This window comes from Molothrus ater, chromosome 1 (assembly GCF_012460135.2).
Source record: "Molothrus ater isolate BHLD 08-10-18 breed brown headed cowbird chromosome 1, BPBGC_Mater_1.1, whole genome shotgun sequence".
Taxonomy (NCBI): Eukaryota; Metazoa; Chordata; class Aves; order Passeriformes; family Icteridae; genus Molothrus; species Molothrus ater.
Window position 1 is genome coordinate 119,204,884 of NC_050478.2, and position 26,371 is coordinate 119,231,254.

At 38.3% G+C, this 26,371-nt stretch overlaps 1 protein-coding gene and 1 long non-coding RNA gene across 4 annotated transcripts in view; one reads left to right on the forward strand and one right to left on the reverse strand.

The window, feature by feature from the left end:
• Window positions 1-26,371, forward strand: part of PREX2 (phosphatidylinositol-3,4,5-trisphosphate dependent Rac exchange factor 2) — a 171,691-nt gene that overhangs the window by 134,921 nt on the left and 10,399 nt on the right. For all 3 annotated transcript variants that reach the window (XM_036400614.2, XM_054514457.1, XM_036400606.2), the window contains 3 exons: window positions 4,987-5,053; window positions 7,030-7,220; window positions 18,996-19,098. In XM_036400614.2, the coding sequence (XP_036256507.1) occupies window positions 4,987-5,053; window positions 7,030-7,220; window positions 18,996-19,098 (361 nt within the window). The remainder of the gene's footprint in view (window positions 1-4,986; window positions 5,054-7,029; window positions 7,221-18,995; window positions 19,099-26,371) is intronic.
• LOC118697781 (uncharacterized) overlaps window positions 11,506-26,371 on the reverse strand; it is a 46,478-nt gene continuing 31,612 nt past the window's right edge. Inside the window, exon 2 of the long non-coding RNA XR_004981804.1 lies at window positions 11,506-11,851. This is a non-coding gene — a long non-coding RNA (uncharacterized LOC118697781). The remainder of the gene's footprint in view (window positions 11,852-26,371) is intronic.

The following is a 26,371-nucleotide window of genomic DNA, read 5'->3' on the forward strand; positions in this document are numbered from 1 at the left end:
CAGGGTTAATTTCTGCAGCAGCCAGAAGGGACATGGCTAGGACCTGGAGATTGTTTTAGACCACCTTCCATCATTGCCAGGGGCAGGGGAAGGGAGTCTCTTCCAAGGAGAAGAGGTTCCTGCTCATGGAGTAAATGTGGTGCTGGTCCTGAGCCAGAGGGAGCATGGGGGGGCATGGCTGTGGTTGGATTGTGGGCTCCACAGAGACCATTTTTGTGTGGGAATCACTCTCTCTTTTGTACACTTTCGTCATTAATATTATTGCTCTTACTGTTTGTTTTCTTGCCCCACTGCTGTTTCTAGGAAATTGTTCTTATCTCGATCTGTGATCTTTACCTTTTGTGACTCCAATTCTCCTCTCCAGCCCAATGCAGGGGAAGGGGGAGCGAATGATGGTGCATGGCTTGGAGTGGTTTCAGGGGAAAGACTAAATTGGAGAATACAATTCCTAAACCATGCCACCAGGAGGGACTGACAAAAGCTGGTTTGCCACTTTGTGATGGGGTTGTGCCAGGAATCATAGAATTATTTAGGTTTGGAAAAGACCTTTAAGATTGAGTCCAACTTTTAACCCAGCACTGCCAAGTCCACCACTAAACCATGTCCATGAGTGCCATATCTTGACATCTTTTGAATACCTCCAGGGAGAGTGACTCGACCATGTCCGTTGCAATCTGTCCTAGCTTTTCCTAATAACCAATCTAATCCTCCCCTAGCGCAGATTGAGGCCATTTCCTCTTGTTCTGCCACTTACTTTGTGGGAGAAGAGGCCAACCCCCACCTCATTACAAGAACAATAAGGTCTCCCCTGGGCCTCCTTTTCTTCAGGCTAAACAACCCCAGCTCCCTCAGTTGCTCCTTGTAAGACTTGTGCTCCAGGCTTTTCTCCATCTTCATTGCCCTCCTCTGGACACAGTCCAGCCTCTTAGGGTCTTCCTTGTAGTGAGGGCCCCAAAATGGAGCACAGGATTGGAGGTGTGGCCTCACCAGTGATGAGTACAAGAGTGCTAGGACCTTACTAAGGAGTAGGGCATACTGAGTTGCTTACTCATGAAACACAAGTTACAATGTGATTAGAGCCACATGGTACTGAAGTTTTCCTTCAGTACTGCACTTCAAAAAAGGGCACTTCAGTTTTCACAATAGTTGTGAGAGGTCAAAATATTACTGTATATGCTCTTTGACAATTTCAAGTCATGGTACTGTCACAAAGCTTTTCGGTTGTTAAAACTCTGTAACTACTAAGGATGCTGGTGATGCTGTACATAGGATTGTATTGCTGACAGATGCTAGGAGACATGATTTAAAATTGCTAAGTCTTAGCATGGGTTGAGAAGGTAATTCTACTTGGTAATTATCATTTATTGAGATTTGCCATTTAGTGGCAAGAATACATGAAATAATTTGCTATAACAGAAAATGGACACATTTACTACAGAAAAAGAATTTTTACATATATATTAGATGTATATAAATGTATTTACAAACGTATATGTATTAATTTATATACACACACATATATACATAAGCATGTTGCACACTCTCTCACCTGTGTAGTTAAAAGCTAGATGGCAGAACATTGTTATTAAATTGTTATTAAAGAAACACTTCTGTATTTCTTTAATAACAATTCTGTATGTGTGCACATAGATGCAGAAATACAGAGATACTGTTTATCTGTGTCATAAATACGTGCTTTTTAATTCGAGCTGAAGAAAATAATTAAGGATTCCCACACTTCCCTACTCCACACCTCTGTGCTAATGAGTCCTTTCTCAGATTTCTGACTGTGCTTTTCTAGATGGTCTTTAATATCTTGTGACTGAGGGATAAAAAATCTAGTAGAATTGAGATCCATTTCCATGCTTCTGTTGAGGACAGTAGGAACTAATTTATATGTTTGCCACACAGGTTGTGGAAATAAAATGCTAAATTCTTCTGTGCTGTAACATGAAAGCAAAATCTTTCTAGAGCGGAACCAAAAACTTGGTGGTATTTAATGCCATAACCTCCCCCTCTTCAATTATTTTTTTACTATCCTTTTTCAAAAAAAAGATTAGCAATACCTAGGATAACCCTGTGGGCTTACTGGCACAAGAAATTGAGAATAAGACTAAACATTTGGATTTGCTTGAATTATCTTTCTGTTCCAAGTTACTCAGGAATGCGTGTCTCTGCAGGTCTGAAACCTTCTTAGGCTTCTATTTGCAAAATTTCAATTTTCAGGACTTTATGCGTGTCTGTGTCAGCTTTGGAGGGTACCCTGTAAAATGTTTCACTAAGAAAACATCAGTACTTCTGCATTTCCTTTGTACTCAGGTTGTGGGAAGACATCTTGGGAAAGCCCTTATCTTGTGAGAGATTTTACTTTTTGAACCCTAAGATGTTTGTTACCTTACCCTGATGTTAGTTTCTCTGAGATACTTGTCCCTCTTATTTGACATTGCTGTGTAGGGGATATCTTACAAAAGTCGAACACAGCAATAATCCTCAGTAGATTTATTGTGTATTGGATTATCTACCTTTTTTTTAAAGGAAGGCTTTTCTGCTGGATCTTAGAGAAATTGCAAGGCTTTAAAAGCTAAACGAACATCACATTTGGAGACAAAGAACTATGATTTCATTCTGGTTCATTTCAAATGGATTAGAAAATATTGTCCAAATTGGGCACCATGCCAAGATTGCCATTAACTTTTCCCATAAAATATGATTAAGGACCTTAACAAGCATTTAGTAATTAAGCGAAGTGCTTTGGAAATTTATATGCTGTCCACAGGTTGTCATGTTCTGTAAAATACTGAAGACAGTTCTTATGAAAAGCAATAAAAATAAAGCACTCGAGAAACATCTGGGAGTGTTATCTGATGGGGAAGGAATAGTTTCACTTGTAACAGGATATTTTTATATTTTAAATGAATGTTGTGTAAAGTTGATTTTTTGTTGGCATTTTTTTAGGTTAGTGAATAATTGCCTGAATTAATGGAGTAATTCCTATAACCACATATTCCATTCCAGTGTCTGTGTTGCTTCATTTTATACTCTTGAGTTAATTACATTCCATGTACTCCATTAATTAGTGTACTGTTCCATATTTGGTTTCTGGTTTTATTTAATGCAGATGAATTTGCTGGAATAACAGTCCAAAGAGATGGGATTGCTGAACAGTCTCTGAATGAAGCAGATTTTTCTATTGTATGGCAGGAAAAAGCAGTATAGACTTTCAGTCTGATAACGTTCAGGGGAGAGCAGCATGAGGCTTTGTTTTGTAGCTTTGCTAACAAAGAGAAAAGGTTGGTCTGCTGCTGCTGAGGTAGCTTTTATGTGCTGTGGCCACTCAAAGTGATTTATGAGTAATTTTCTCTACAAACCTCTTTTCCTTTCAATAGTGTCCAGCTTCCTTTGACACAGAATGCATTGTGGATCATGCAACAGGCTTAGTGGAATAACAGAACTAGATTATCTTTGCTGTGCTTTCTGAGGGAATGAATTCAAACCTTAAATTTGGGAGAATTTGTTTTTCAAAACTACAAACAACAAACAAATAATGGATGGATTTTTTTTTTAATCAACTAAATTATTCCAGATTATTGAAGAGTAACAGGTATTCAGATCTGCAGTCTGCACTCCTGCCCAGCAAGTGTGCAACAATGTAACTTCTCTCCCAGATGAAATAATAAAATAAGAGGGGGAGCAATTTTAGCCTTGTGTGCTACATGAATCAGTGCTTTAATGACTGGGGTATCCAGCTGATCCCCTTGTTTGAGAGCTAGGATGCAAGAAAACAATTTTTTTTTTTCTCCATACTGTAGATCAACTGAAATTTGGCTGCCAAACTCCTTAGTTCCAGCCTGGGTTGTGGCTCACTTTTGGCCTTTAGTCAGGTCTGTGCCTTGAGCACACACAGTGGAGATAGATCACAGTGATACCTTGAGGTTGTCACTGGAGAATCTCTTTTTTTTTCCCCTATGTGTTCCACAGTTCAGTTGGGTTTCTCTTCTTCTGTTTCATTTAAATGCTGCCCAGAGTTTCTGCATTAGTAGCTGCTGCCTGGTTCTCACTGGTAGGTAGGGAGGCCTACTGAATATTTCTATTTTCAGCTGCCACAGGAGATTTTAGGACCTTTACTACCAGCAGAATGAGTTTTGTGATCAGAGAAACATGGAATGGTTTGGGTTAGACAACCTTTAAAGATCATCTGGTTGGTCCAGCTTCACTGCTGTGGCAGTGACAGACTTATTTCAGTGTTGCTGCAGAGGCACTAAAACCTGTGATCTTATCACAAAGTTATGTGTGATATTTACCTCTGAGATGCTTAATGATCACTCCTCTGTGGTGAGCAATTAATGTGCTTATAAGTTGGAAAGCTAAAACAAATTTCCTCTAGGGTTCCTGAATTGAAGAAGACATGTATAATGCATATTTGTCCCCTGTAGGGTTTCTGCTTTTTTGTTTCTTTTTATATTATGAACATGTATATGTTTCCTCTGTCAGTACTGTGTTTCATGTTGGGGATTCTGCTTTTATGTTACTGCACTTATATACAGCAGATATAAAAAAAGCCTGTAGAATGTGAAGCTCAGGCACTGTTTCTATGCCAGTTTTCCCAAAGTCACTCTTAAAATCTATACAGATGCCACAGACTTTTTTTTCCATGGGTAGCTTTGTTGGAAATCACTTTCAGATCCCCTTTTTTCTTATGACTAGATGTTAAAATTTTGCATGGTACTGCCAAAGGGCAGAGGGACAGTTTTTTGTCTCCAGAATAAAAAAAGGTCTTTATTTTATTGCTTTTTATTTAATTACTTTAAAAGAAGGAGTGATAGTGCCTGTTGACTAATACAATAGTCAACTCCTTGACCCTCTCTTTCCATAAGGTAAAACACCCTCCAACCTTAGGATGTTGTTTAAGAATAGTCCCTTGTAGAAATTCTGTTCAGGACTTGAAACAATTAGTTTTTGCCTTACTCTGTCTGTTTGTTCTTTCAGGGCATTCTACCTGGACAAGTCAAACTTGCCTCCAAATTCAACATCTAAAGCAGCTTATATAGATAAGGTAAATAAAAATGTTAAGTGCCTAATTAAACTCTGCATGTTATACACTGTGTTACTGAGACTTACTCCATCAAAAATGGAATTGTTTAAAGCTGGGGGGAGAGGGCAGGGAAAGGAGGAGCTCTCTTGCAGCTTTTTGTCCCACCTGTGTTTTTTGGGGTAGGTGGTACCATGTGGTTCTGATTAAAAGGTGTGGCAGGAGGGTATCTGAGTATCTGTATTTGAAAAGAGGAATCATTACCTTCCTTTTTCACTGTACTTTCAGAGCAATGCTGCTGCCCTGGGAGCATGTGAGGTGCAGGCAGAAATTCTTTGTTCTGAAAGCTGGAAGTGCTTTTCCAAATTAAATACTCCTTCAGCATCCTGCTCAGAAGACTTTCTTCTGAATCTTCTTATTTAGGCTTTCTTCAAATACTTTCATCTGTCTTTAAACCTCTGTGGGGAGATCCCAGGGGCTATAAAAATTCATTTAATGCTCTATTCCTTCGTTGAAGAGTTAATTCCTGCATTGCACCCCAGTAGGGGGAATAAAGAAATTCCTGGGGTCTTGCCTGTGAAAGTGATTGAGCTACTATGGCTTGAGAAATAACAGTGCTCATCAGCTGAGCTCTATGTCAAACTAAAATTTTATGTCAGTATCAGCCCTGGTTTTAACAGACTGGTGGTTCCTATTTCTTGGATCCATGCAGGACTGCACACAGGGGAAGAAGGACATTTGCCACTCCTTCCCTGGGGAGTCAGCAGCTTGCCTGGCAGTCACAGGTGCAGCAGGGGATATTTAGCTGTGAGGGAAGTGCCTGTTGCCCCTAAACCTGTTCCCTATCCATTTCAGCAAAAAGTTCAAGGGCAAGAGAAAAGCATCTCATAATCCACATCTGACCAAGGGATGCTAGGTTAAGTTAAGGCATTTATTTTGCAGCTGGAGCAAGCGAAGAGTGAGTGCATGATCCACTTTTGGCTGTGCCTTGCACTTCATTGTCCATAGCTTTGCATTAGTAGATGACACCAGCTAAAATCAATTTAGACAGATGCAAGTTAATCCAGTAGGACCTAAACCAAGTTAAATCTGTTTGAATCCAGGTTAAAATATTTTTTTAATAGCTGATTTTCTTGACATATATGCTTTTCAATGAAGTAACTAGGACCAAGTGAGGCTGGTGTTTCTATAACTAATTAAAACTGTCTTTAGGGAATTAATCTATCTTTCAATAGACTAATTCTTTGAGTAGCATTGGGAATTTGTTGCGATCTTTACGTGTTTCTGGAATAAAGAGAAGTGGGAATTTGGAATTAGGTGGTCTGAAAATTTGTATTTGAACATCTCATTTACACAAAGCACCATGAGATACTGGTTTTCATTGCTAGACCACTTTTGAAGACTTCTCTTCTGACACAAGCTTTGCACTTGAAAGCTGCCTTCTTTACTTCATTCATTCTTAGTACAGTAATGCTGGGATTATTTTAAGTCTTACTACAAAGTTAACCGGTTTTGCTTTGTAGTATGTTTTTGTCACATCTGTTAATTTTTATTTTTTGATGTTGGGATTAGGAACTAGGTATTTGACAAATAAAGGACAGTGTTGTCATAAATGTAAGATGATTTTCTCAGCAAGTCAATTAACAAGTCTTGGTATCTTCCTGTATATGTGTGCAGTTGTAGGTTGCTTCTTTATGTCTTCCCTTCTTTCCCAGCCCATTAATGGATACAGCACTCATGGGTAAATTGAGTCTGTTGAAGTGAAGAACACTTCCATAGGCAGGAAATGGGAAGGAAACAGTCAGTGATGGGAAGAACTGAAAAGCTTTAGAAAGTTGTCATGTATCAGAAGACTCTGTATTTGGTATTGATGCCATGGAATTTGGCTTTCTCAGCCAGACCTGGTGTTCTACCTGCATCTCTGATGGCCTGCTCTGAGAGAGTATTTCATGTGCTCTCAGGAGCAAATATTCAGGTACCTCTCTGTTCCTCCCTTGCAGCTGATGAGGCCTCTCAACTGCCTGGATGAGCTGTACCGGCTCGTGGGCTCCTTCATCCGCTCCAAGCGCACGGCCGCCTGCGCCTACACCGCCTGCAGCGCCTCCGGCGTCGGGCTGCTCTCGGTGTCCTCCGAGCTCTGCAGCCGGCTGGGAGCCTGCCACATCATCATGTGCAACAGCGGGGTTCACCGGTAGGAAAATTGCTGTTTCCCTCCTTTTTTGGCAGTCAGTCACTCTGTCACTGCAGGTTGGAGACTGCTCTCTTTTCAAAGATGGATCTTGCACTAAATATCCAATATTTTACATGGAACAGCGAGTGCACTTGAAAGATTTGTGGAAATTCTAGAACTGTGTTTGCAGTGATTGACAGAAATGGACAGTACAATTTTTTTGGTTTGTGCAGTTGTAATGAGATTGTTCCCCATTCAATTCAGTAAAAGGCAGAAATCTTAATTGCTAAAGTAGAAAGAGAAATGTTCCTAGATGAATAGTAAGTATGATATTGAACTCTTAATAAGGCAAGAAATACTGAAATTTTTATTTACTTTGTATGGTACGGGGAATAATAGTAGAGCTTGACTCAAGGAAACCAGATGATTGATTCAAGGAAATAAGACACATGGATTTCTGCAGGTACACCTTATGGTAACAAGAGGTTCAGCCTGAAGGATGGTTGATGTCTTTAATATAATACCAAAAAATAGACTGACCAATAGTAAACTGAACTTTGTCATCAACCCTAAGAGATTTTAATAGACAAATATATATATAACAGTAGTAACACCACAGAACTCTCTAGTACTTAATCATACTTGTCACAGGTAACAATATATTTATGCTCCAGCTGGGGAGATTACAATTTTTTGGGACAGTGTACCAAAAAAGCAAAGACTAAAATTTGAGAGAGGGAAAAACCCCAACAAACAAAAGAATTAACATAAAAAATAATCTGATACTAAAAATATGCTCTTCTCATGAGAATTCCAAACTGTAGATCAGGGGTAGCAGTATGTTAAAAATGCTGCTTAGTTTCTGATCTATGCAAGTCCTTATTTTAGCAGCCTTGGTTACCAATACCTTGTGTTAGAATGAGCAATACTTTCTCCTGATTTTAAGTAAAATCCTTTCTTCCAAAGAGTTTTGAGTAGGGAAGAAGAAAAGAGGCAATTGCAACATAAGCAATGCAGATTATCAGGCATGAAAAAAAGGAAAAGCTTCATATACAGCCAAAAAAATTAAGTTGTATGAAACAGTGTTTGCCATTTGAGAGTTGGCAACAGACCACTTGTATTACTCTCTGTCAATGATACAAATGTACATAACATACTGTATACTGTATTTCATTTTAGGGAATAGCAGGAGAAAGCTTTGCTATGTAACATTAGTCAGGATATCAGAGGAAGATGCAAATGCTATGGAGCATGGGCTGTCATGACACTGTTGTTTCAGAAGACCATGAGGCTGTACAGCTTTTCTCTTTGTCTTGCTTTCAGTTTCATGTCTTACGTGATCAGAAAAGGAGTTGGGCATAATTCTGTGGGTTTTTTTTAAGCTGAAAAAAGACTGCCTCTGGGTTTGACCCGCATTTCATGAATTTGTCAATACATTTGTGCCAAAAATTCTGATAGTTTAAGACTGTAGTCAGAACTACCCAAATAAACTATTACCCTGTAGTGCGTGGGCCATAAATTATTCAGAATGATTTGGTGACTGAAAAAGATCTGGTTTGCTTAAATCTGAACATGAGCTATTCTAAGATGAAAATTAATTCATCATTAAATTTCTGCTGAAAACTAGGGCTAATTCAAAGATAAAAACTTCTAAAATATCTATAGAAGTTTATTTGAAAACCACAAAAAATTAGAAAACCAAGCATAAAACCATATTGGTTTTAAAGACTGTATTATGAGCATGGGAATGGGATTTAAAGTGTTTTGTGTGGGTTTCTGTCTAGATGTTAAAGGATTCATCATCATCTCTTTACATAAAGTAAAGATGCAAGATGCTTTTCTCTAAAGCATGACTAGTTCTACTTTACAGTGAGTCCATTTGAGTTTTGGTACAAGATACTACTACTTCATTTGTTCATTAATACTGCCTTTGTGTGGCTACCATCTGTTCAGAGAAAGAAACACCAACTCTTGGCATTATCAGAGATATCTCAAGATGGGCCCTCCAGGAAAAATGAATGAGCTACTTGAGAAATTGTATAGGTACTCAGGGGTTTGTACCTGGAAGTTCAGAAGAAAACTCATGTATTTAGAGACAAGAAGGATTATTTCACTCTTCTAAGGGAAATAAATCCCTTTGAGTTGTTAAAGCTAAGAAAGTTTTCTAATAACAATTTCCTGAAACTACTGTTGAAGATGCAAACTGGATGGATGAAGAAGTTTTTCCTTAGCATTTGGAGTCATATAAAGTCACTTCATGTGCTGTTTTCTCTTTCTGGCCTCCCTAGGACACATCTCTGCAGTCCAGTACTAAGTGGGCTTTGGTTTTTTGACATTCTGAAATTACCTTTGCCCAGATAGAAAGCTTGCTTTATTTCCAGCTGGTAGATTTGCTCAGTGAATTTTGTGCCCAGCATTTCTAGTGCTAAATTCTGCAGTGTTTTTGTGGACCTACTCTCCTTGCTGCTCTCAGAGAAACAGTCTTGCAGCAACACAAAGTCCTGTGATGAGGACACAAGAGGAAAGAGTAAGATGCTGCATGTAATCACGTCCCATAGACAGAGGATTTTGCTTTATGCCTGCCATCTTGGAGGCTAAATTCTTCAGTTTGTTGGAGTAGTATTTAACCAGGGCAGATAATGTTGCAAAATAGTGCTCCTTAGCTTGCTAGCTAGTTCCTTAGAGTTCCAGCTACTGATTTTCAGTTAGAGGGGATATTTGTCTCTGGTTGTATTCAGCAGTGTATCTGGCTTTCTGTGCTCTTAGAAATGAAATACTATGAAGTCCATGACTGTGATCAGTTGCAGAACTTCACGTTTTGTAGGTCCAGATCAATGGCTCATGACTGTTTTTTAACACTAGGCCACGGATACTAAATGAGTTAAAACTGGTATTATCTATAGATGCTACTGGATGAACAGATGGGGGGGGAATGATGTGAATTTTTCTTGCAGAAGAATTTAAAAAATTAACTTAAATTAATCTTTAAATTTTCAAAATCTATTCATTTGTCAGTCTTGCCAGCTTAAAAATGAAGCTCAACTTGTAGCAAGGCTCCCCCATACTTTCTTTTTAAAAGCCCTCATTTTAACTCAGTTTCTGTGATTGGTCTTCAAGGGAGTGAATGTCTGAGAGTCTCTGGAAGAGTACAGGGTGCTCCACTCATCAACATCTTTCTTTTGTTCATGGGGTGTGGGAGATGAGCAAGACATTAATCTGTCAAAGTTTAAATACATTTAATAGAATGTAAAATAGAATTTTATATATATATATATATATATATATATATATATATATATATATATATATATATATACACACACACACCTTCCCTCACTCAATTTATTCATCTCCTACTGAACTGATTGGAGGGCCCTTTCTGTGTTCTCTGAATTTAGGTGTCATGGATTGACAAGGGGGCAGGGGGAGGTTCTGCCACTGCTCCTTCTAACCAGAAGCAAGTCCCAGATAGCTTGTGAGGGAGGCACTGGGTGACAGTCCAATGCAGAAGAGGCAAAGAACTATGAAACAGCAGCTTTGTCTGCTTTGACAGTGATTGCTGATCTCTGGATCAGCAGTGTCTTGGTTTCTGACTTCTCTGTGATCCATATTAAATTGCTTTTTACGCTGCACTAGGCTAAAACAGCTTGACAGAGTTCATACTTTCATCCTTATATCCAAGATAATGCTGGGGATTTTGAATTGCTGGTGATTGCTTTTCTTTGATTTTTATTACGACAATATGTTTACCAGTTTACATTAAAGCCTGCAATCCTATATCTATTTCAGACAGCAGTTCTTTCCAAATACATTTTGAGTACCAGAAAACCAAGGATGGGGGAAAATAAGTCCCTTTAACCTTCACTGTCCTAAGTGATGTGTGAGTGCTACAAACCTCCCCTTGGATTAGCATAAGCGAACATGCCTTGTTGATCAACAAGAGGAACAGAGCTCTGAATTAGTTTGAGAAATCAATAGTTTGCATTTTTATTTTACCTTTTTTATCTTTCATAATTATATTTCTGCCTGCCAGGCAGCTGTCACCCTGTAAACAATGTTCTGCTTTCTTTGCTTGTGTTCATTCTGTTTGAAGTTGCTATCAGTCTGTACAAATGCAGGTGATGAAAGGCACTTTTAAATTTTATTGAATCATGATTCTAGCTCCTGCTTGAGGGAGAAGAGCAAGACTGCACTGCACAGACATGTCCTAGCCTCTTTCTGTGCCAAAATGAAATTATGTGCAGCAGCTGCAGAAGTCTGTTCAGGGACCATAGGCCTTACAGGCTCAAAGGAATAATTTAAAGCATCCAAATGAAACAAATCCCAAGTTTATTTAAATTTTTGCATTTCCTGGAGGATCAAGGGGAAAATCTTCTATAATCTGGATGAAACCTAGAAAAATCAGAGTCTTATTTTCTTTTCTGAATTTTAATTTCCCCTGCAGAAATTCTCTCCTTAGTGTTACCATCCTTCAAGCAGTGGGGTTCTGGCTGGCAGACACTTGGCTGAAGAATGAGGCAGGTTTTGCCAAGTGTTGATTATGCTGTCTCCTGTAGCTGGCAGTGGTCCTGCAATCCAGCCAAACCTGCTTCATCTTCCACATTGCAAAGCAGAGTAGCACCATAAGCTGTCCATCATGGCCAGCTGCCTTTCTGTGAATCAAATGAAACAAGGTGAAAAATAGGTACCCTGAATTTGTATTTTTGACATTCTAGTGTAAGAATTCTTCCTTTTAGATTCAGAAATTTTCCTCTAAGAATTTAGTTCTGAGCTCAATGAGTGCATGCTACAAAGAAAACCCTTGGAGTGAGTTTTGCAGCTGTATTTAGGCTATAAACTCCCAGTCAGAAAGCTTTCAGGGGTCAGTGGGACTGCTTTCAGGAGACAGGTTAGCACAGACTCAAAAACTAATCCATACCCTTCTCCAGCCATCTGGTCTCAACTGGGCTTTTAGTCCTGCTACCTTCCCATTTAGTCAAGATTCTCTTTTATTTTTTAAATGGTAGTTATGTTATGTCTGTCTAAAATTAGTATATTTTTATGATACCATACCCACTGAGGCATAAATAAACTTCTCTTTGTGTAAAATAATTATTTGGGATAAGACAGTATTATTTAGGATAGTAGAGCAGGATAATTTAGGGTTTAGGATAATAGGGTATTACATTCTGTGCTGGTTACTACCTAAAACCAACTAAATAATTTTGAAATATGTGAGAATTTGTCTTAAAATAGAATAGGCAACACATTTAGCAAAAATAGTGCTATGCTGTTCCTACAGCAGTAATTGTTTTATTTTGCGCTATATTTGTCTTTCATAGGCAATCTGGTACATTTTTGCTTTGTCAACTCTAGTGTATCTAAAACATACACAGGATGGATGATAGTCTTACTGTTCTGTATGTTTTAAATTCTGAGACACCTATTTTGTTTAAAATGCAGTCTGAAATGCAGAGAAGTGCATTAAATGCAGTGAGGCAGAAAAGATGGATCTAAGTCACTACTAGTACGGATTTCAGGGTGTGCTTTTTTTCTATTTGGTCTTCTTTTAACATTATGGATGTTTAGTAGCAGGGTTGACACAATGCTATTACTGTGCTCTCTAGAATCATCCTTTCATGCTTCAGTTCCTGCACAATTGTCTTATCTTCAGTCCAGATCTTTGAAACTGGTGTTTTTCATGCAAAATCTTCTACTTTACAATCAAAATAAAATAGGACCTCTCAAACAATCTGAAATTAAAAGCGTAACCAGATCTGCTTTAATTTTTGGCATAAAGAGAGTTAAGTGAATAGCTTGAATAATTACAAGACAAGAAGTAAATTGCAATTTTTTACCAGATTTACTTGCCTCCTTACAGAGGAACAAGCCTTTAATGGAAAGACCTTCTGCACAGAATGAGAGATAATGGCCAAAGCTGGAGTTTCAGATGCCTTTAGATTCTGTTTGTTTATTTTTGCAAGTATGATGGAAAATGAGTAAATAAAAGGCGTGGAATAGCTTAAAACTTTGGAAATGCTGTTCTCTCATCAAGAAAAGAATATTTAATAGTGAAATTGCTTCCTTGCAACATTTCCAGCTGACTAGAGGTGCTAAGATCTTACAGGAAAAATGATTGTGAAAAGATGCTCCCTGCAGTTATTTTAACACTGACAGATGAGGTGCAGTAAAAAGAAGTGCCTTTTTTTTTTCTTCCTAATTTTTCTTTGAAAATCTCTCTGTCTTAAAGAGGTAGAATACTTAAATTTATTTATGAAATAGACTGGATGACAATAATCTTTAAATCTACAGAAAAAATACTAACTTTACTTCCTTTGTGTTTCATACTTCATTATTACAAATTACTAATATTGAACCAAATAACCTTGATAAAAATATGTTTGTAAACTACAAAAAGTTCATTAACCAATGATAGATTTGATATATGACTAATAGATACTTACCTCCCAAGAATGATTCTCTGGCTTGATAAGTTCATGCCATCCACTTCAGTAAGTCAGAAATCTATTGGTAGTTTGTGTCTGAAAATATCTGGTAGAGCTGGGTTTGATTGTCCTGTTGTAGGATGGTGGAGGTATGCCTGATAAGGGAGTTGGGGTATCTTTATTCTGAGGTTTGCATAACTATGTAACCACAGTGGTGCCTTTTGTGAATGAAACCCCTGCACGCTGATGCTTAATGGACAAAAGGCAGAAAATCCCTTTAACACAGGCTGCACATGGCCATTCTGTGTGGTGATGGTGTGTGTTCCACAGACAGTTACTTTTTGAAGTGTTGGTTTTGATTCAGCATGGAATTAATACACTTGATGTGCATAATAATGGCTTTCGATATGTTAGACAGGCCTTCAGTGGACAGGTTCCATCCAACACTGATTTTATAGTGGCCTTTCCACACTGGCAACATTTCAGCTTCACAAAGATTCATACAGGGACTAAAACTAAGTCCTGAACTCCAGCAGAGTTTACTGTAATTATGAAATACAGTATTGTAGTTTAGTGTATGATTTTCATGCTCATTTTCTCTCTAATACTTAATGGCTGGCCAAATTTACCTCTGTTGAAAAGGCTGTTCAGCAAAGTTTCAGTTATGGGCACAGAGAATGCAAGCTTCAGTTTTATTTGCATGGAGACACATTTCCACAGTGAGAACATCTTAAAGCTTGTGGAACAATCTTGAATTAGGCCTGCCTATACTTTGTCCACCCATTTTTTATAGTCCTGAACAACATTCGTCTTCCTTTTTAGTTTTGTTGTGTCTATTTTCTTCTTCAGATTGTTCATCAGAATCAATGCGTATTACCCAGCTATCACTATTAATTATAGACAAATGCCCCATAAAATGTTTACCCCAAATTGATTTGCTTTAACACTAAGTTTTTTATTACTTTATGCACTGATTTAAATAATATTCCTTCTATACATATTAATTTAAATGACAGCAGAAAAAAAAAGATTACTTGTAGTGTAGTTGATGTAAAAAGTGGTCAAATGTAGGAATGATTAGCTTATGATGCATGGGAAGAAAAGTAATTAAAATAATAATAATGGCATTAAATTATACGTTGAGAGAAGCTTTAGTTTTTAACTAGACTAAGCATACATGCATCCTTTTAATATTTTTTCCTATTCACATAGAACATAATTCATTTTGACATCTCTGACTGTGGTAACTACTAAACCAATTTGTTTCACCTCATCTTTTCTACTCAGAGCATTTTTCTTAGGGATGTTTTGGTATGTTTTTGGATGTAGAATGGCTGAAAGCCTAATTGAAACCTGAGAATGAATTGGATGATTTAGATAGCTTTTACTCTGGTAACCTAAATATGCACTTTGCTGCACGGCACCTCTGTAGGTAGTGAACACAAACTCAAAATTATTTTTCCTTTCCAATGACATTAGGCAAGCTGTTGTGAAATAATCAATTTCTCAGAAAATATCAGTCTGTATTTGTATTTTACAACTCCATTTTTCAGGATTGATGTGCATCTGTCCAGCTGATTTGCAGCCCTTTAGTGAAAATCACATCTAGTCAGAAAAAAAAGGACTATTGGTGATAGAAAATCATTTAGTCTTACTTTTTTAGCCAAGTTCAGAATGGTTTGATCCAGAAGTTGTTTTAAAGTTTGTGTTTAATCTTCACATCAATACTGTCATGACTGATGGGAGACTGGGGATAGCAGGCAGGAGCTGGGAGCAGCTGCAGCCCCTTCTGTTTCTTGGAAACCAAATGGATGAAATGAGGAATTCTCAGCCCTGTTGTCCTGGGAAATCCAAATGTCTCTGCCTTGCTGTTGTAATCTGTCAAGACAGGGAATTTGTCATTCTAACTGACATAAATTCTGAAATGATGAATTTGGGTCTTTTGTTTTTCTCACATTAAAAAAAGGGGTGAGAGGAAAGGAGAGGGAATCAGAACAGATTTTGATCTGTTTATGCTGTTAAATCTATGGATTTGGGCTTTATGCTTCCCATAACAGAATGTTATGAAGGTTTTTCCCCAAATATTTTCCTTGTTTGGCTTGTCTGGGCTGATTGCATCCAAATGACCAGATACTTTCAGAGGTCAGAACTGCTTCCAGATTGCTTTGTAAACTTTAATACCATCTGTTTATCAGCTCTCAAAATGCAGGAGAAAAGTGGATTATTACTTACTGCACATATTTACTGACAACCCTTGATATTGAACTTTGCTCAGGCCATCAGAATAACTTTACAAGATGGAGAATAACCAGATTTCATATTGTTTAATAAAATTTTAGAAGTTACATTGATTTAAATTTGCATTTGCTTTATCTCTCCATGCTTGGCAGCCCTATTGCTGAGGTACTTCCAGTTACGACTTTTCCATGTTACCATCTGATGTTTTGTGTGTGCATTTTTTCTTTCACAGCAGGTGTCTAGGGGAGTTTGATTTGTGAAAAGGGATATGTACTAATTAAAAAAACTATTTGAAGAGCTGTGAGGAAGCACCAGTATGTAGATAAATGAGTCCCTTCAGCATAATCTCATGGAAGATTAATATGATCAGTTTTGTTAGAAGATGCCATCTCACTGATCTGGTGTTCGACTAAAATGACACTATTTGAGTGTTACTGTTTTTTTTTACTTAGAAAGTAGTCACCTTATTTCTTAATCACAGGACAAAAGCCATAATCTATAGTTTATATTTAACTCTGCCATTCATCAGACCTTTTATGTGCCAGAGGAGAAACACAAAATCTGGTGATATTAAATTCCATCTCTAGTGAAACAGTATATTCAAATGCAATCAAGTCTCTGATGCAATTTTAACAATTTTTAACATCTGTTAATGAATAAGAAGGTTTTTTTAAAAGAGAAAATAGATGTATCAAGCCAGCATTACTCTAGGATTTCACCTCAAACATAAAATGTTCTATTGAAGAGGTGTGATAATTATTAACATCATCACTGCTGTCATTTTGAGTGTCTTTGCTACTAATTTCATAGGACATGTTAAAAATACTATCCTTAGAATTGCTATTCTTACTTGCTGTGGAGAGAGATCTTCAATTTTAGCATATGTGTTTCAGAACTTCAGAAATTAGCTTAAGCAGTTTTTAAAATATGTGTTTCAGAACTGTACTGTAGTTGTTGCCTACCTCCATAACAGCCTCTAAAAGAAATCTTTATTATGCTGTTTTGCTCTGTCTATGCTTTTCTCACTCTGGTTATGTCTCTGTCTACACACTTGGCAGCCTTATTTCCGAATCATGGTTGGAATTGCCCAAATGTAGAGGTCTCGTAATGTCCATGATCATCAGCCATTTCATCAGGTTTGGATAGGGAGCAGTTTGGCAGCCTTCTTTCAATCACAAAATTGCACTTAATTCTTCAATATGACCTTCATTTAGAAGGTTCTTTTGTTAGTTTTGATTCACGCATGCGGAATATAATTTTTTTATACTTGCATTCTTAAGGGTTCCAGGAAGATGGGATTTCTGGGAAACCTGGCTCGGGAACTACTTGCTTGAGAGCTGTACTTTGAGCCCATTAATACATATTATACCTACTGAGAAAATTTTTGCCCTTTTTGTTTGGCTTAGATTATATCTGTCAAATTACATTTCAGATACTTTTGCTTTTTTCCACTGTCAGTAGAACAAAGCCTCCTTTGCAATCTGGTCTTGAAGGTTGGATGTTTAAATTTTGGTGCTGGCAAATATTATGAACATGTATTTTGTGCAATATTTCACTTTTCAAAGACAAGATGAAAACAGTGTTTAGAATTTCTAATCTAACATTTAGCTATCTTGCACCTTAATCAAACACATAGCAGGAAAGATCAATACACTCTTGCCTCAAGTTAACTGAGGCCAGTGTATACAAGAAACTGGGAAATGAAAATTATCTAATTACTAAGGAAAATCACTTAGCTTATAAATTTTTTATGAAAGACCATTAATAAAGCTACAGATCAAATTTAGTATCCTCCATGCTCACTTCTGTGAAACTTCTTGCAGTCCAGAAATTAGCTTAAGCAGTTTTTAAAATGTGTCATTTTGGGTTTGGGTTTTTTTCAGTAAGAAAATAAGTACAGACACATTTTTTTCCTCCTACAGATCTTCTGCTCAGCAAGATAAGTGTTTGATTGAAACATATTGTGTGTTCTGTGTGCATATTATAAACTATGCAGAACACTTTGGTCAGGATTTTGCCAAAAGGGTGCTCAAAACTATATATTAATAATGTGTCTGAGTTTTATTATTTGAACTTGAAAATTACAGCTTTTGTCAGGTTCTGCTGAGGTAGAATAATGTTGTGTACAAACCATCTTTCTGGTTCAAGAGATTTGATTATTGCAGCACTTGGTTGTGAAGAGAAAAATCGAGCGATTTACTGGTGCAGAGTAGAAGCCACTCTCACCTCCTGGGTTTATAGCAGCCCTCAAACATGTTCTTTCTAAAAGCACCTGTTTCTATTCAGGTGTTTTGTCTCTATCCATGAGTTTTCTACAGCTGTGGTCTTGGTTGCATGAGAAACCAGCCATTCTTTGTTATCCTCATAACAATGAAAATCAGATGGCATGTTCAAAACAACTTTCCCGGTGTGCTGGAAGGTTGTCTGTCCTACTGCTCTGAAACTTTTCTGGTTGCTCTGATACAACAGTGACAGCCTTTCTGTTAGATGAGGAACCACAATCAGTTTTTGTCCCTCAAGCGGTTTTTTGAAAAAGATTGGCAAATGGCACAGGACAGTTCATTTGAAGGAATGCAGTTTTCATCTATTTTCTTTTATGAAAGTGGTAAATGTCTCTTGATTTTGCACTGCACTGATGTGCCAAAACAATAATCAAGCTAAATTAATTGTAAGAGATTGGGATTCTGGTACAAAGCTTTGGTCTGCTTTTAAGAGTGGAGGGGAGGTAGAACATGCAGAAACCACCTGAAAAGGGATTTATACAATTGCAAAAAATCTTTTTCTTGGGTTGTTACTCTCCAAGTTGTGCACTTCCCAAGCCATAGTTTTCAGTGTGGTTTTTGTGTGTTTTTTTGTGGTTTTTTGGGGAGTTGGGTTTTGTTTCTTTGGGTTTTTTCCCTTAAGAACAAAACAAAACAAATGCATTTGTTTGTATATCAGCAAGAACACTTGTTACACTCAAAATCTTAGAAACGTTATACTGTTCAGGCTAATGCCTGCATGGGTGAGGGAGGTATAGGAGGCACATTTACCATGTAATCTTTTTATATATAATTTTTTAAAAAAGAGGATTGATTTAAAAGCAGTTATTTTGAGGAGATATCAGACACCTGACCTCTTTCCCCCATTGCAGCTGCACCCTGAGCGTCACCCTGGAGCAGGCGATCACACTGGCCCGGAGCCATGGGCTGCCCCCTCGCTACATCATGCAGGCGACCGACGTCATGCGCAAACAGGTGAGGGGCTGGCTGTGCCAGAGTGTAGGCACATATAGTAGAGGAAATGTATTGTACTTGAATATCTGTACTTGAATATCTGTATAGAGGCTCTGCCCCGAGAGGTCTCGGTTGTCCTTGATAGGCTGCAGCCGCGATGTCCTTAATTGGGCTGCAGCTGTAACAAATGAAGATAACTGGGATAAAAGGGGGCGGGTTAGCCAGTCAGGGAGAGCCTTGAAAGAACCCTGAACTGAGAGAGAGCAACATGCAGAAGAAGGAGTCTGTGCTGTAAAGATCTGCAGCCGTAAGAATACACCAAAGAGGTATGGACTTTAGAAATCTCATAGAACAACAGTATGAGACTCTAGAAATAGAACAACAACAATTGGTGACCTCGACGTGATAGTTAGTAGAAGATAAGACAGCCAAGAGCTGTGACAGCCAAAAGCTGCAGTGATAGTTAGTAGAAGATAAGACAGCCAAGAGCTGCGAAAGAACATAGCCTTTAGGTCAAAGAGCTGTGAAAGAGTATAGCCTTTGGGCAAGGAACTGTGTGGGTTATACATGGCCTTTGAGTCATGGGGAAATATGTGTGTTGTACATGGCCTTTAAGTCATAGAGAAATATGTGGGTTGTACATAGCCTTTGAGTCATGGGGAAATATGTGTGTATTGTACTTGAAGTATTGTATGTAAAACCTGGTTCTGTAAGTAAAAGAAAAGGGGGAAATATAGTAGAAGAAATGTATTGTACTTGAATATCTGTATATAGGCTCTGCTCCCAGTTGTCCTTAATGAGCTGCAGCTGCGATGTCCTTAATTGGGCTGCAGCTGTAACCAATGAAGGTAACTGAGATAAAAGGGGGTGGGTTAGCCAGTCAGGGAGAGCCTTGAAAGAACCCTGAACTGAGAGAGAACATGCAGAAGAAGGAATCTGTGCTGTGAAGATCTGCAGCCATAAGAATACACCGAGGAGGTATAGACTTTAGAAATCTGATAGAACAACAGTATGAGACTCTAGAAATAGAACAACAACAGGCACACAGCTTTGGTAACTGGGAGTAGGGAGTGGGTGTCCTGGTTTAGGGCAAATTTAGGAGAAAACCTCTAAAGGGGGACCCCTCCAGAAAGCAAATCCACACAGCCCCTCCCCCCAACCGGTTCAGGAAGGATTCCTTGGAGAGAAGTGGAAAGAACCTGTTTATTTAACAGGCAAAACACCCCCAGCACACAAAATGAACAATACCACATGACAACACTCTTTCACTGCTCTAAAAAAGATGACAAATTCAGAAAGTCTCTCTTGGGAGTGGTCGCTCTGTTATCAGTCCCTCCAGCACTGGGGTAGCTACTGCAGGCCACAGGGTGCAAACTCATGGGGTTTCCCAGGTCCCAGTCTGGAGCAGGTTCGAGTAGTTCCAAAGAAAGGAAAGGAAAAACAGTCCAGGGAAAAAATCAGACTGCTTAGCTAAACTAACTAATGAGCAGAAGTAAAAAGCAAGAGCAAAGCAGAAGCAAGAGCGAGAGCAAAGCGAAAAGCCAAGCAAAGGCTGCACTATGTACTGCCCTGTCTGTGTGTCCTGCCAGCTGTGGGGGAGCAGTTGATAAGAAACCAAAACAAAACTCTCACTCTTCAGAGCCAGTCTTGAAGGCACAGAACATCATATCCAGCATAAACAGAACACACGAATGGGGATAGAGTGTCATAATGTCACCCTAGGACAGTGGGCTACAGCTGTGGAAAGCAGGTGAGCAGTATTGAAAGCAATGAGCCATGGAGTGCCCAGGTGCACTGACCAATCACCAAAGGGAACAGAGGACACCCAGGTGCAGTGCATGAACAATCAGGGGTATAAAAGCTTGGGCTAAAGAAAAAGAAGGTCAGATGCTTGCAGCCTTCTGGGGTGATGTCATGTTATTCTGTATGGACAGACACCTGAAGCCTTCTGATGTGATATGGTGTTACTCTGTATGGATTGAAGCTTTCTGACATTGTATGATGATACTCTGTGTATTGTGGATATCTCAACTGCAGTGTATGCTGTGACAGGGGAGACCTGCATGCTTCCAAACAACACATATAGTTATCAAACAGGAATGATTCGACCAAACATTTTTTAGCCTCCATCCTAATGTTGTGCAGTGTCTATTTGAGTCATCTTAGTTTGGGTGCTTTGTTGTTTGTTTTGGTCTTTTGTTTGGCTTTTTATTTTTTAAATTTTCTTCCCTTTTTGTTGAAGTTGTTTTTTTTTTTTTTTAATACAGAAACAGGCTATCTTTAACCGGTTGTTTGCTTTCTCTTATGATTTTAAGTGTTTTTTGTATAGTAACTGCCTTAGTGTCACCTTACATCAGAATAGTCTGTTGAGTAAGACAATTTTTATCTTAATATATATGATTGATAAAAACAACTTAAGATTATTAGATATTGCCAGTAAAAAGTGACTCATGCACTGAATTAAGCGGAAGTGTGGAAGGGAAGGAGAGAAAGAAATACCATTGTTTTTAATTTCCAGGCAAGATTCCTGAGGACAATGTCCTTATTGCAAAACAGTGTTTTTCACTCTTTGGCAATCATAGTATTTAGGGGCTGTTGTGGATAGATAACCACCTCAACATGAACTCTTGGTGTGAAGGTATGCCAAAAGTACTGGATTAAAAAGTAATATCAACTGAAAATGGGGGTTACGCTCTACTGTATTAACACAACATTTTCTAGAGTATCTTGTTATCAGGAAATACTTTCACAAGGATGTATCTTGGAAGGAATTCAAGGGAGGAACGTGAATGGTCCAGAGGTTGTTAGACAAAACTTATAAACTGAAGATTAAAGAGCTCAACCTGTTCAGTTGATGAAAGAGAGGTTGAAGGGGGACTTAATCACTCTGCATGCATATGGAACATATATCCCAGCCTGTGGTAGCTTTCAACCTTAAAACAAAATCATAAGCAAAATACAGGACGCACTAAATCTTGGAGTGAAAAAACCCATGATTAAATATTGTAACAACTAATCACAGATAAGACAAGGTTCCTAATTTCTGGGTCCTAGATGGCCACCTAATTTATGTTCATTAACTTTACTACATATTTTGTGCAGCAATCACAGTTATGAAGATGATTAAAAAGCTGTACTTTGCTTCTAACTTGCTATAGAGAAAAATATGTATATGCTAGATGTGACCTTTGGTCTGTTAAAACAATTTTGTGGATAGTTTCAAACCATAGATTTGCATCAGTTGTATTTAAGTGTTGCTGCTGAGCATTGGTACATCAGAGTATTTAGTTTCATTCCTTTTTGTATTGAGCTTTCACTTATTTTGATGCATAAATTAAGTTTCTGTGGTGAATAATCGTCCTCGAGGTTCTTGAATGTACATCTGCTCAGGAATTACAGCTTTCACTTGACTTGAAAAGAAGGCTACTGCTTTATATGCAGTATGTATGCTTTATATGCAACCTATACATGCAAGTTATATGGATGGACTTGCATGCATAGGTTGATATGTCTGCTCCTGAAGATTTAGACAAAAGGCAGATCTGCGTATTTTGCAATCCAAAAAGATGGTTGTAGGGGTTTGCATAAATCTACTTGTAGGATGTATTCTGTCAAATTGTACATTTTCAAAATACAGATCTAGGCCATTTTTAAAAATGCTGATTCATTTTTGTATCTTCTGCATTTATGTAATGAAAATGAAAGACAAAATGAGAGAAACTGACATGGTTTTGAGCAGCTGTAGCTGTACTTGCTCAAATACAGATGTGAAGAAAGGCCTTTTGATGAGGCTGCATTCTTTGAAGTAAAACAGCAGGTGATCAATAGCTGTTAAAGATACCAATATCTCAATACCACACACAGATACTGCAAAAATGTGTGCTAGTATATCTTGACTTTTTTCACACATCCTTTCTCTTGCAGGAAACCACTATGGCATTTAATAGAGTAATAATCTTTTGTCGTAACTTTCAATCAGTCTTGGAGTTCTGTAGTAGAAATATAACCCTCCATTAAATTCTAAATGTTTTGGAGTAATTTCAACAACACACTATGGTATTTTCTAGAAACCTGTTTGGATTTAATGTTTAAATTATCTGTAGGATTTAATTGTCGGGATCATAATGCAGGCAATAAAACCTGGAAGAAAAAGAAATAAAAAGGCTTCTTGGGGCTTAATGCAGAACATTTAGTTAAGAGCAATACATGTGCCTTTTCCACATAAACAAAAAAATTTGTTATCCCATTTACACACTAAACCTTTTTTGGAATAAAGATATTAGCCACAGGGAGGTGCAAGTCAAAGGACATCTATTCCATCTGTTACTCAGCAGCACTAACTCCTGTCAGTATCAGTTTTCCACTAGAGGAAATTATCTCTACTTGAAGCTGATGTGTTATCCAGCTTGGTGCACCAGAGACACCTGATTGAATGGATAACCTCAGGAATGATTTTATTTTTAATTGAATGAGGCCAAGATCATGTTGAACAAGACTAATAATAGCTCCAACTGTACTGTTGGAACAATGATCAAAGTAATTGTCTTGTCAGTTATTATAAGATAGCAAGCACCTGGTCTGTGAGAACTAAAGGAAAGAGACAAACTTGTGAGACTGGGTATGAACTTGGGTCTGTGGAATAGCTTTACTTAAGCAGTTTTGATTTATTTATAAAATAGAGAAAAAATTGTCAAGACACCCCAACTATCTTTTGGTACATTTTTAAACTTATGTGTGTCAATCTGTTGGAAGGTAGGAGGGATCAACAGTGAGACTTGGAGTGGTTGGATGGATGGGCAGAGTTCAATAAGATGATGTTTAATAAGTCCAACTTCTGAGTCCTACACTTTGGCCACAGTAACCCCCTGCAGCACTACAGGCTGGGGACGGTGTGGCTGGACAGTGCCCATGTGGAAAAGGAGCTGGGGGTCGACAGCTGACATGAGCCAGCAGTGTGCCCTGGTGACCAAGAAGGCCAAGGGCATCCTGGCCTGCATCAGGAATAGTGTGGCCAGCAGGAGCAGGGAGGTCATTCTCCCCTTGTACTCAGCACTGGTGAGGCCCCACCTTGAGTGCTGTGTCCAGTTCTGGGCCCTCAGTTTGGGAAGGACATTGAGATGCTTGAGCACATCCAGAGGAGGCAACGAGGCTGGTGAGGGGCTTGGGACACAGGCCCTGTGAGGAACGACTGAGAGAGCTGGGGGTGTTCAGCCTGGAGAAAAGGAGACTCAGAGGTGACCTTATTGCTCTCTACAACTCCCTGAAAGGTGGCTGTAGCCAGGTGGGGGTTGGTCTCTTTCTCCAGGCAGCAACTGACAGGATGAGAGGACACAGCCTTAAGCTGGGCGAAGGGAAATACAGGCTGGATATAAGGCAAAAGTTTTCTATAGAAGGAGTGATAAAGTACTGGAATGGTCTGCCTGGTGAGGTGGAGGAGTCGCCATTTCTGGATGTGTTTAAAAAAAAAGATTGGATGTGGCAGTCAGTGCCATGGTTTACTTGAGGTGTTGGGGCAGCAGTTGGACTCAATAATCTTAAAGGTCTCTTCCAACCCTGTGATTCTGTGAATAATTATCATAAGTATTGTACTGATTAAGAGCTTTTTGAATGTTTTCTCTATGTGACTGGTTTTTGCTAGCCTTAAATTAGTGTGTCACTTGAAAATAAACTTACAATTTTTAAACATGGCAATGAGATAGTAGTTCATATAGAAGAGTCCATATTGATGTCTCAGAACTGCCATCATCTTTCACTAGTGCTCTGGCAGTACTGGAATGCAGAGGGTAGCAGTCTAGAGTCATGTAACACAGCTCTCCCTTATGCCCATGTGAGACAGTGTCAATTAGGAATAGAATTGGAGAAGTATAAATTAGCAGTATATTGAAATAGAAATAGTATAATGATGCTCAGTGGTTACAAGAAGATATCATGTAGCAAGTTGCTAGTAATTCTTGGGGGCTTTTCCTCAAAAGAAGTAAGAATTTGGTGGGTTTAAGTAAGGTCTAATTTGTCTCCCAACTAAATAATAAATTACATGATTATATAAAGCTAGACTCCTTTTTAAATCAATGCATTTGATTTATTATGTGAGCAAGATACTAAAATTAGATTGTCTAGTGAGTGATGAAAGTAAAAATAGGCTGGTTTTGTTCTCAGAGGTAGTCACAGCACTGACGTCCAGGATCAGCATGTGATTAATTTAGATAGTTTTTGCAAATCTATGTATATTCTGGCTCTCAGTGCTGTTAATTATATGCCAGTCTCAGCATGGTGAGGTTTCTTTATTATGATAAAATTTTAGAAAATGGCACTGAGAAAAGGCTACTGGAGGTGCAGAAGGTCTGGAGTCAACATGTCTAACTGTAACCAACATCTATCTCTATGTCATTCCTGACAGATGTTTGTTGTCTTTTTTCTTAAGCCTCCAGTAGTGGGGACTCCTGCACACTGCTTCTCATGTGGTCTGTTCTGGAGTTTTCTTAACCTTTTCAATACAATGCTTTACTTCGTGCCTCATTTAAGTGGCTTTTTTCTTCTATTTTTCCCCCTTCAATTTCCATTTTCTGTCCAGTATACCATAAACTTAGCAACCAGATTTTCTTCCCTATTGAGCAGTAGACTTCTAGCATTTTGATTGTTTCCAGAAATGGGGCATCTAGCATACTCTGACCAACCTGTTACTGTGTTACCACCCTCATCATAAAATATTTCTTCCTTGTATCTATTCTGACCTTTGCTTAGTTTAAAACCATTGCCTGTTTTCCTATTGCTATAGCTCCTGCTAAAAAAGTCTGTCCCAAATTTGATTATCATGTCCCTGGTAAGCCACGACTTGTATAGACAGAAGAAATCAATTCATTTGATCTGTTGTTTTTCAGTTGAATTTTCTTGCTGAACTCTTTTCAATTCTTTTATTAAAGATGAGCTGTACCTCTCAAGAATTAGAGTTATTATAATAATCTTGCAGGACTTTGTGATTGAGCAATAAAATAGTAGATGAAAATCAGCAGAGATTACTCTTAAGTGAAGGGCACTAGGGAAAAAACAAACCCTAAGTTTACATTCACAATAATTGACTGTGAGCTTGCCATTCCATTTCATGTTGAAGACCTGAGGATATGAGGAGAAAACATCAGCTCAATTTGCAGCAGTTATCAGTAAAGCAGAAGCTATAATGGTTTAGGAAGGATAGAGGACAAAGTAGAATCATGCTGTCATGACCCTGCATTTGGAACGATCTGATTTTCTTAACCCTTCCATAAGGATATAGCATAATGGAAAAGATTCAGAGAAA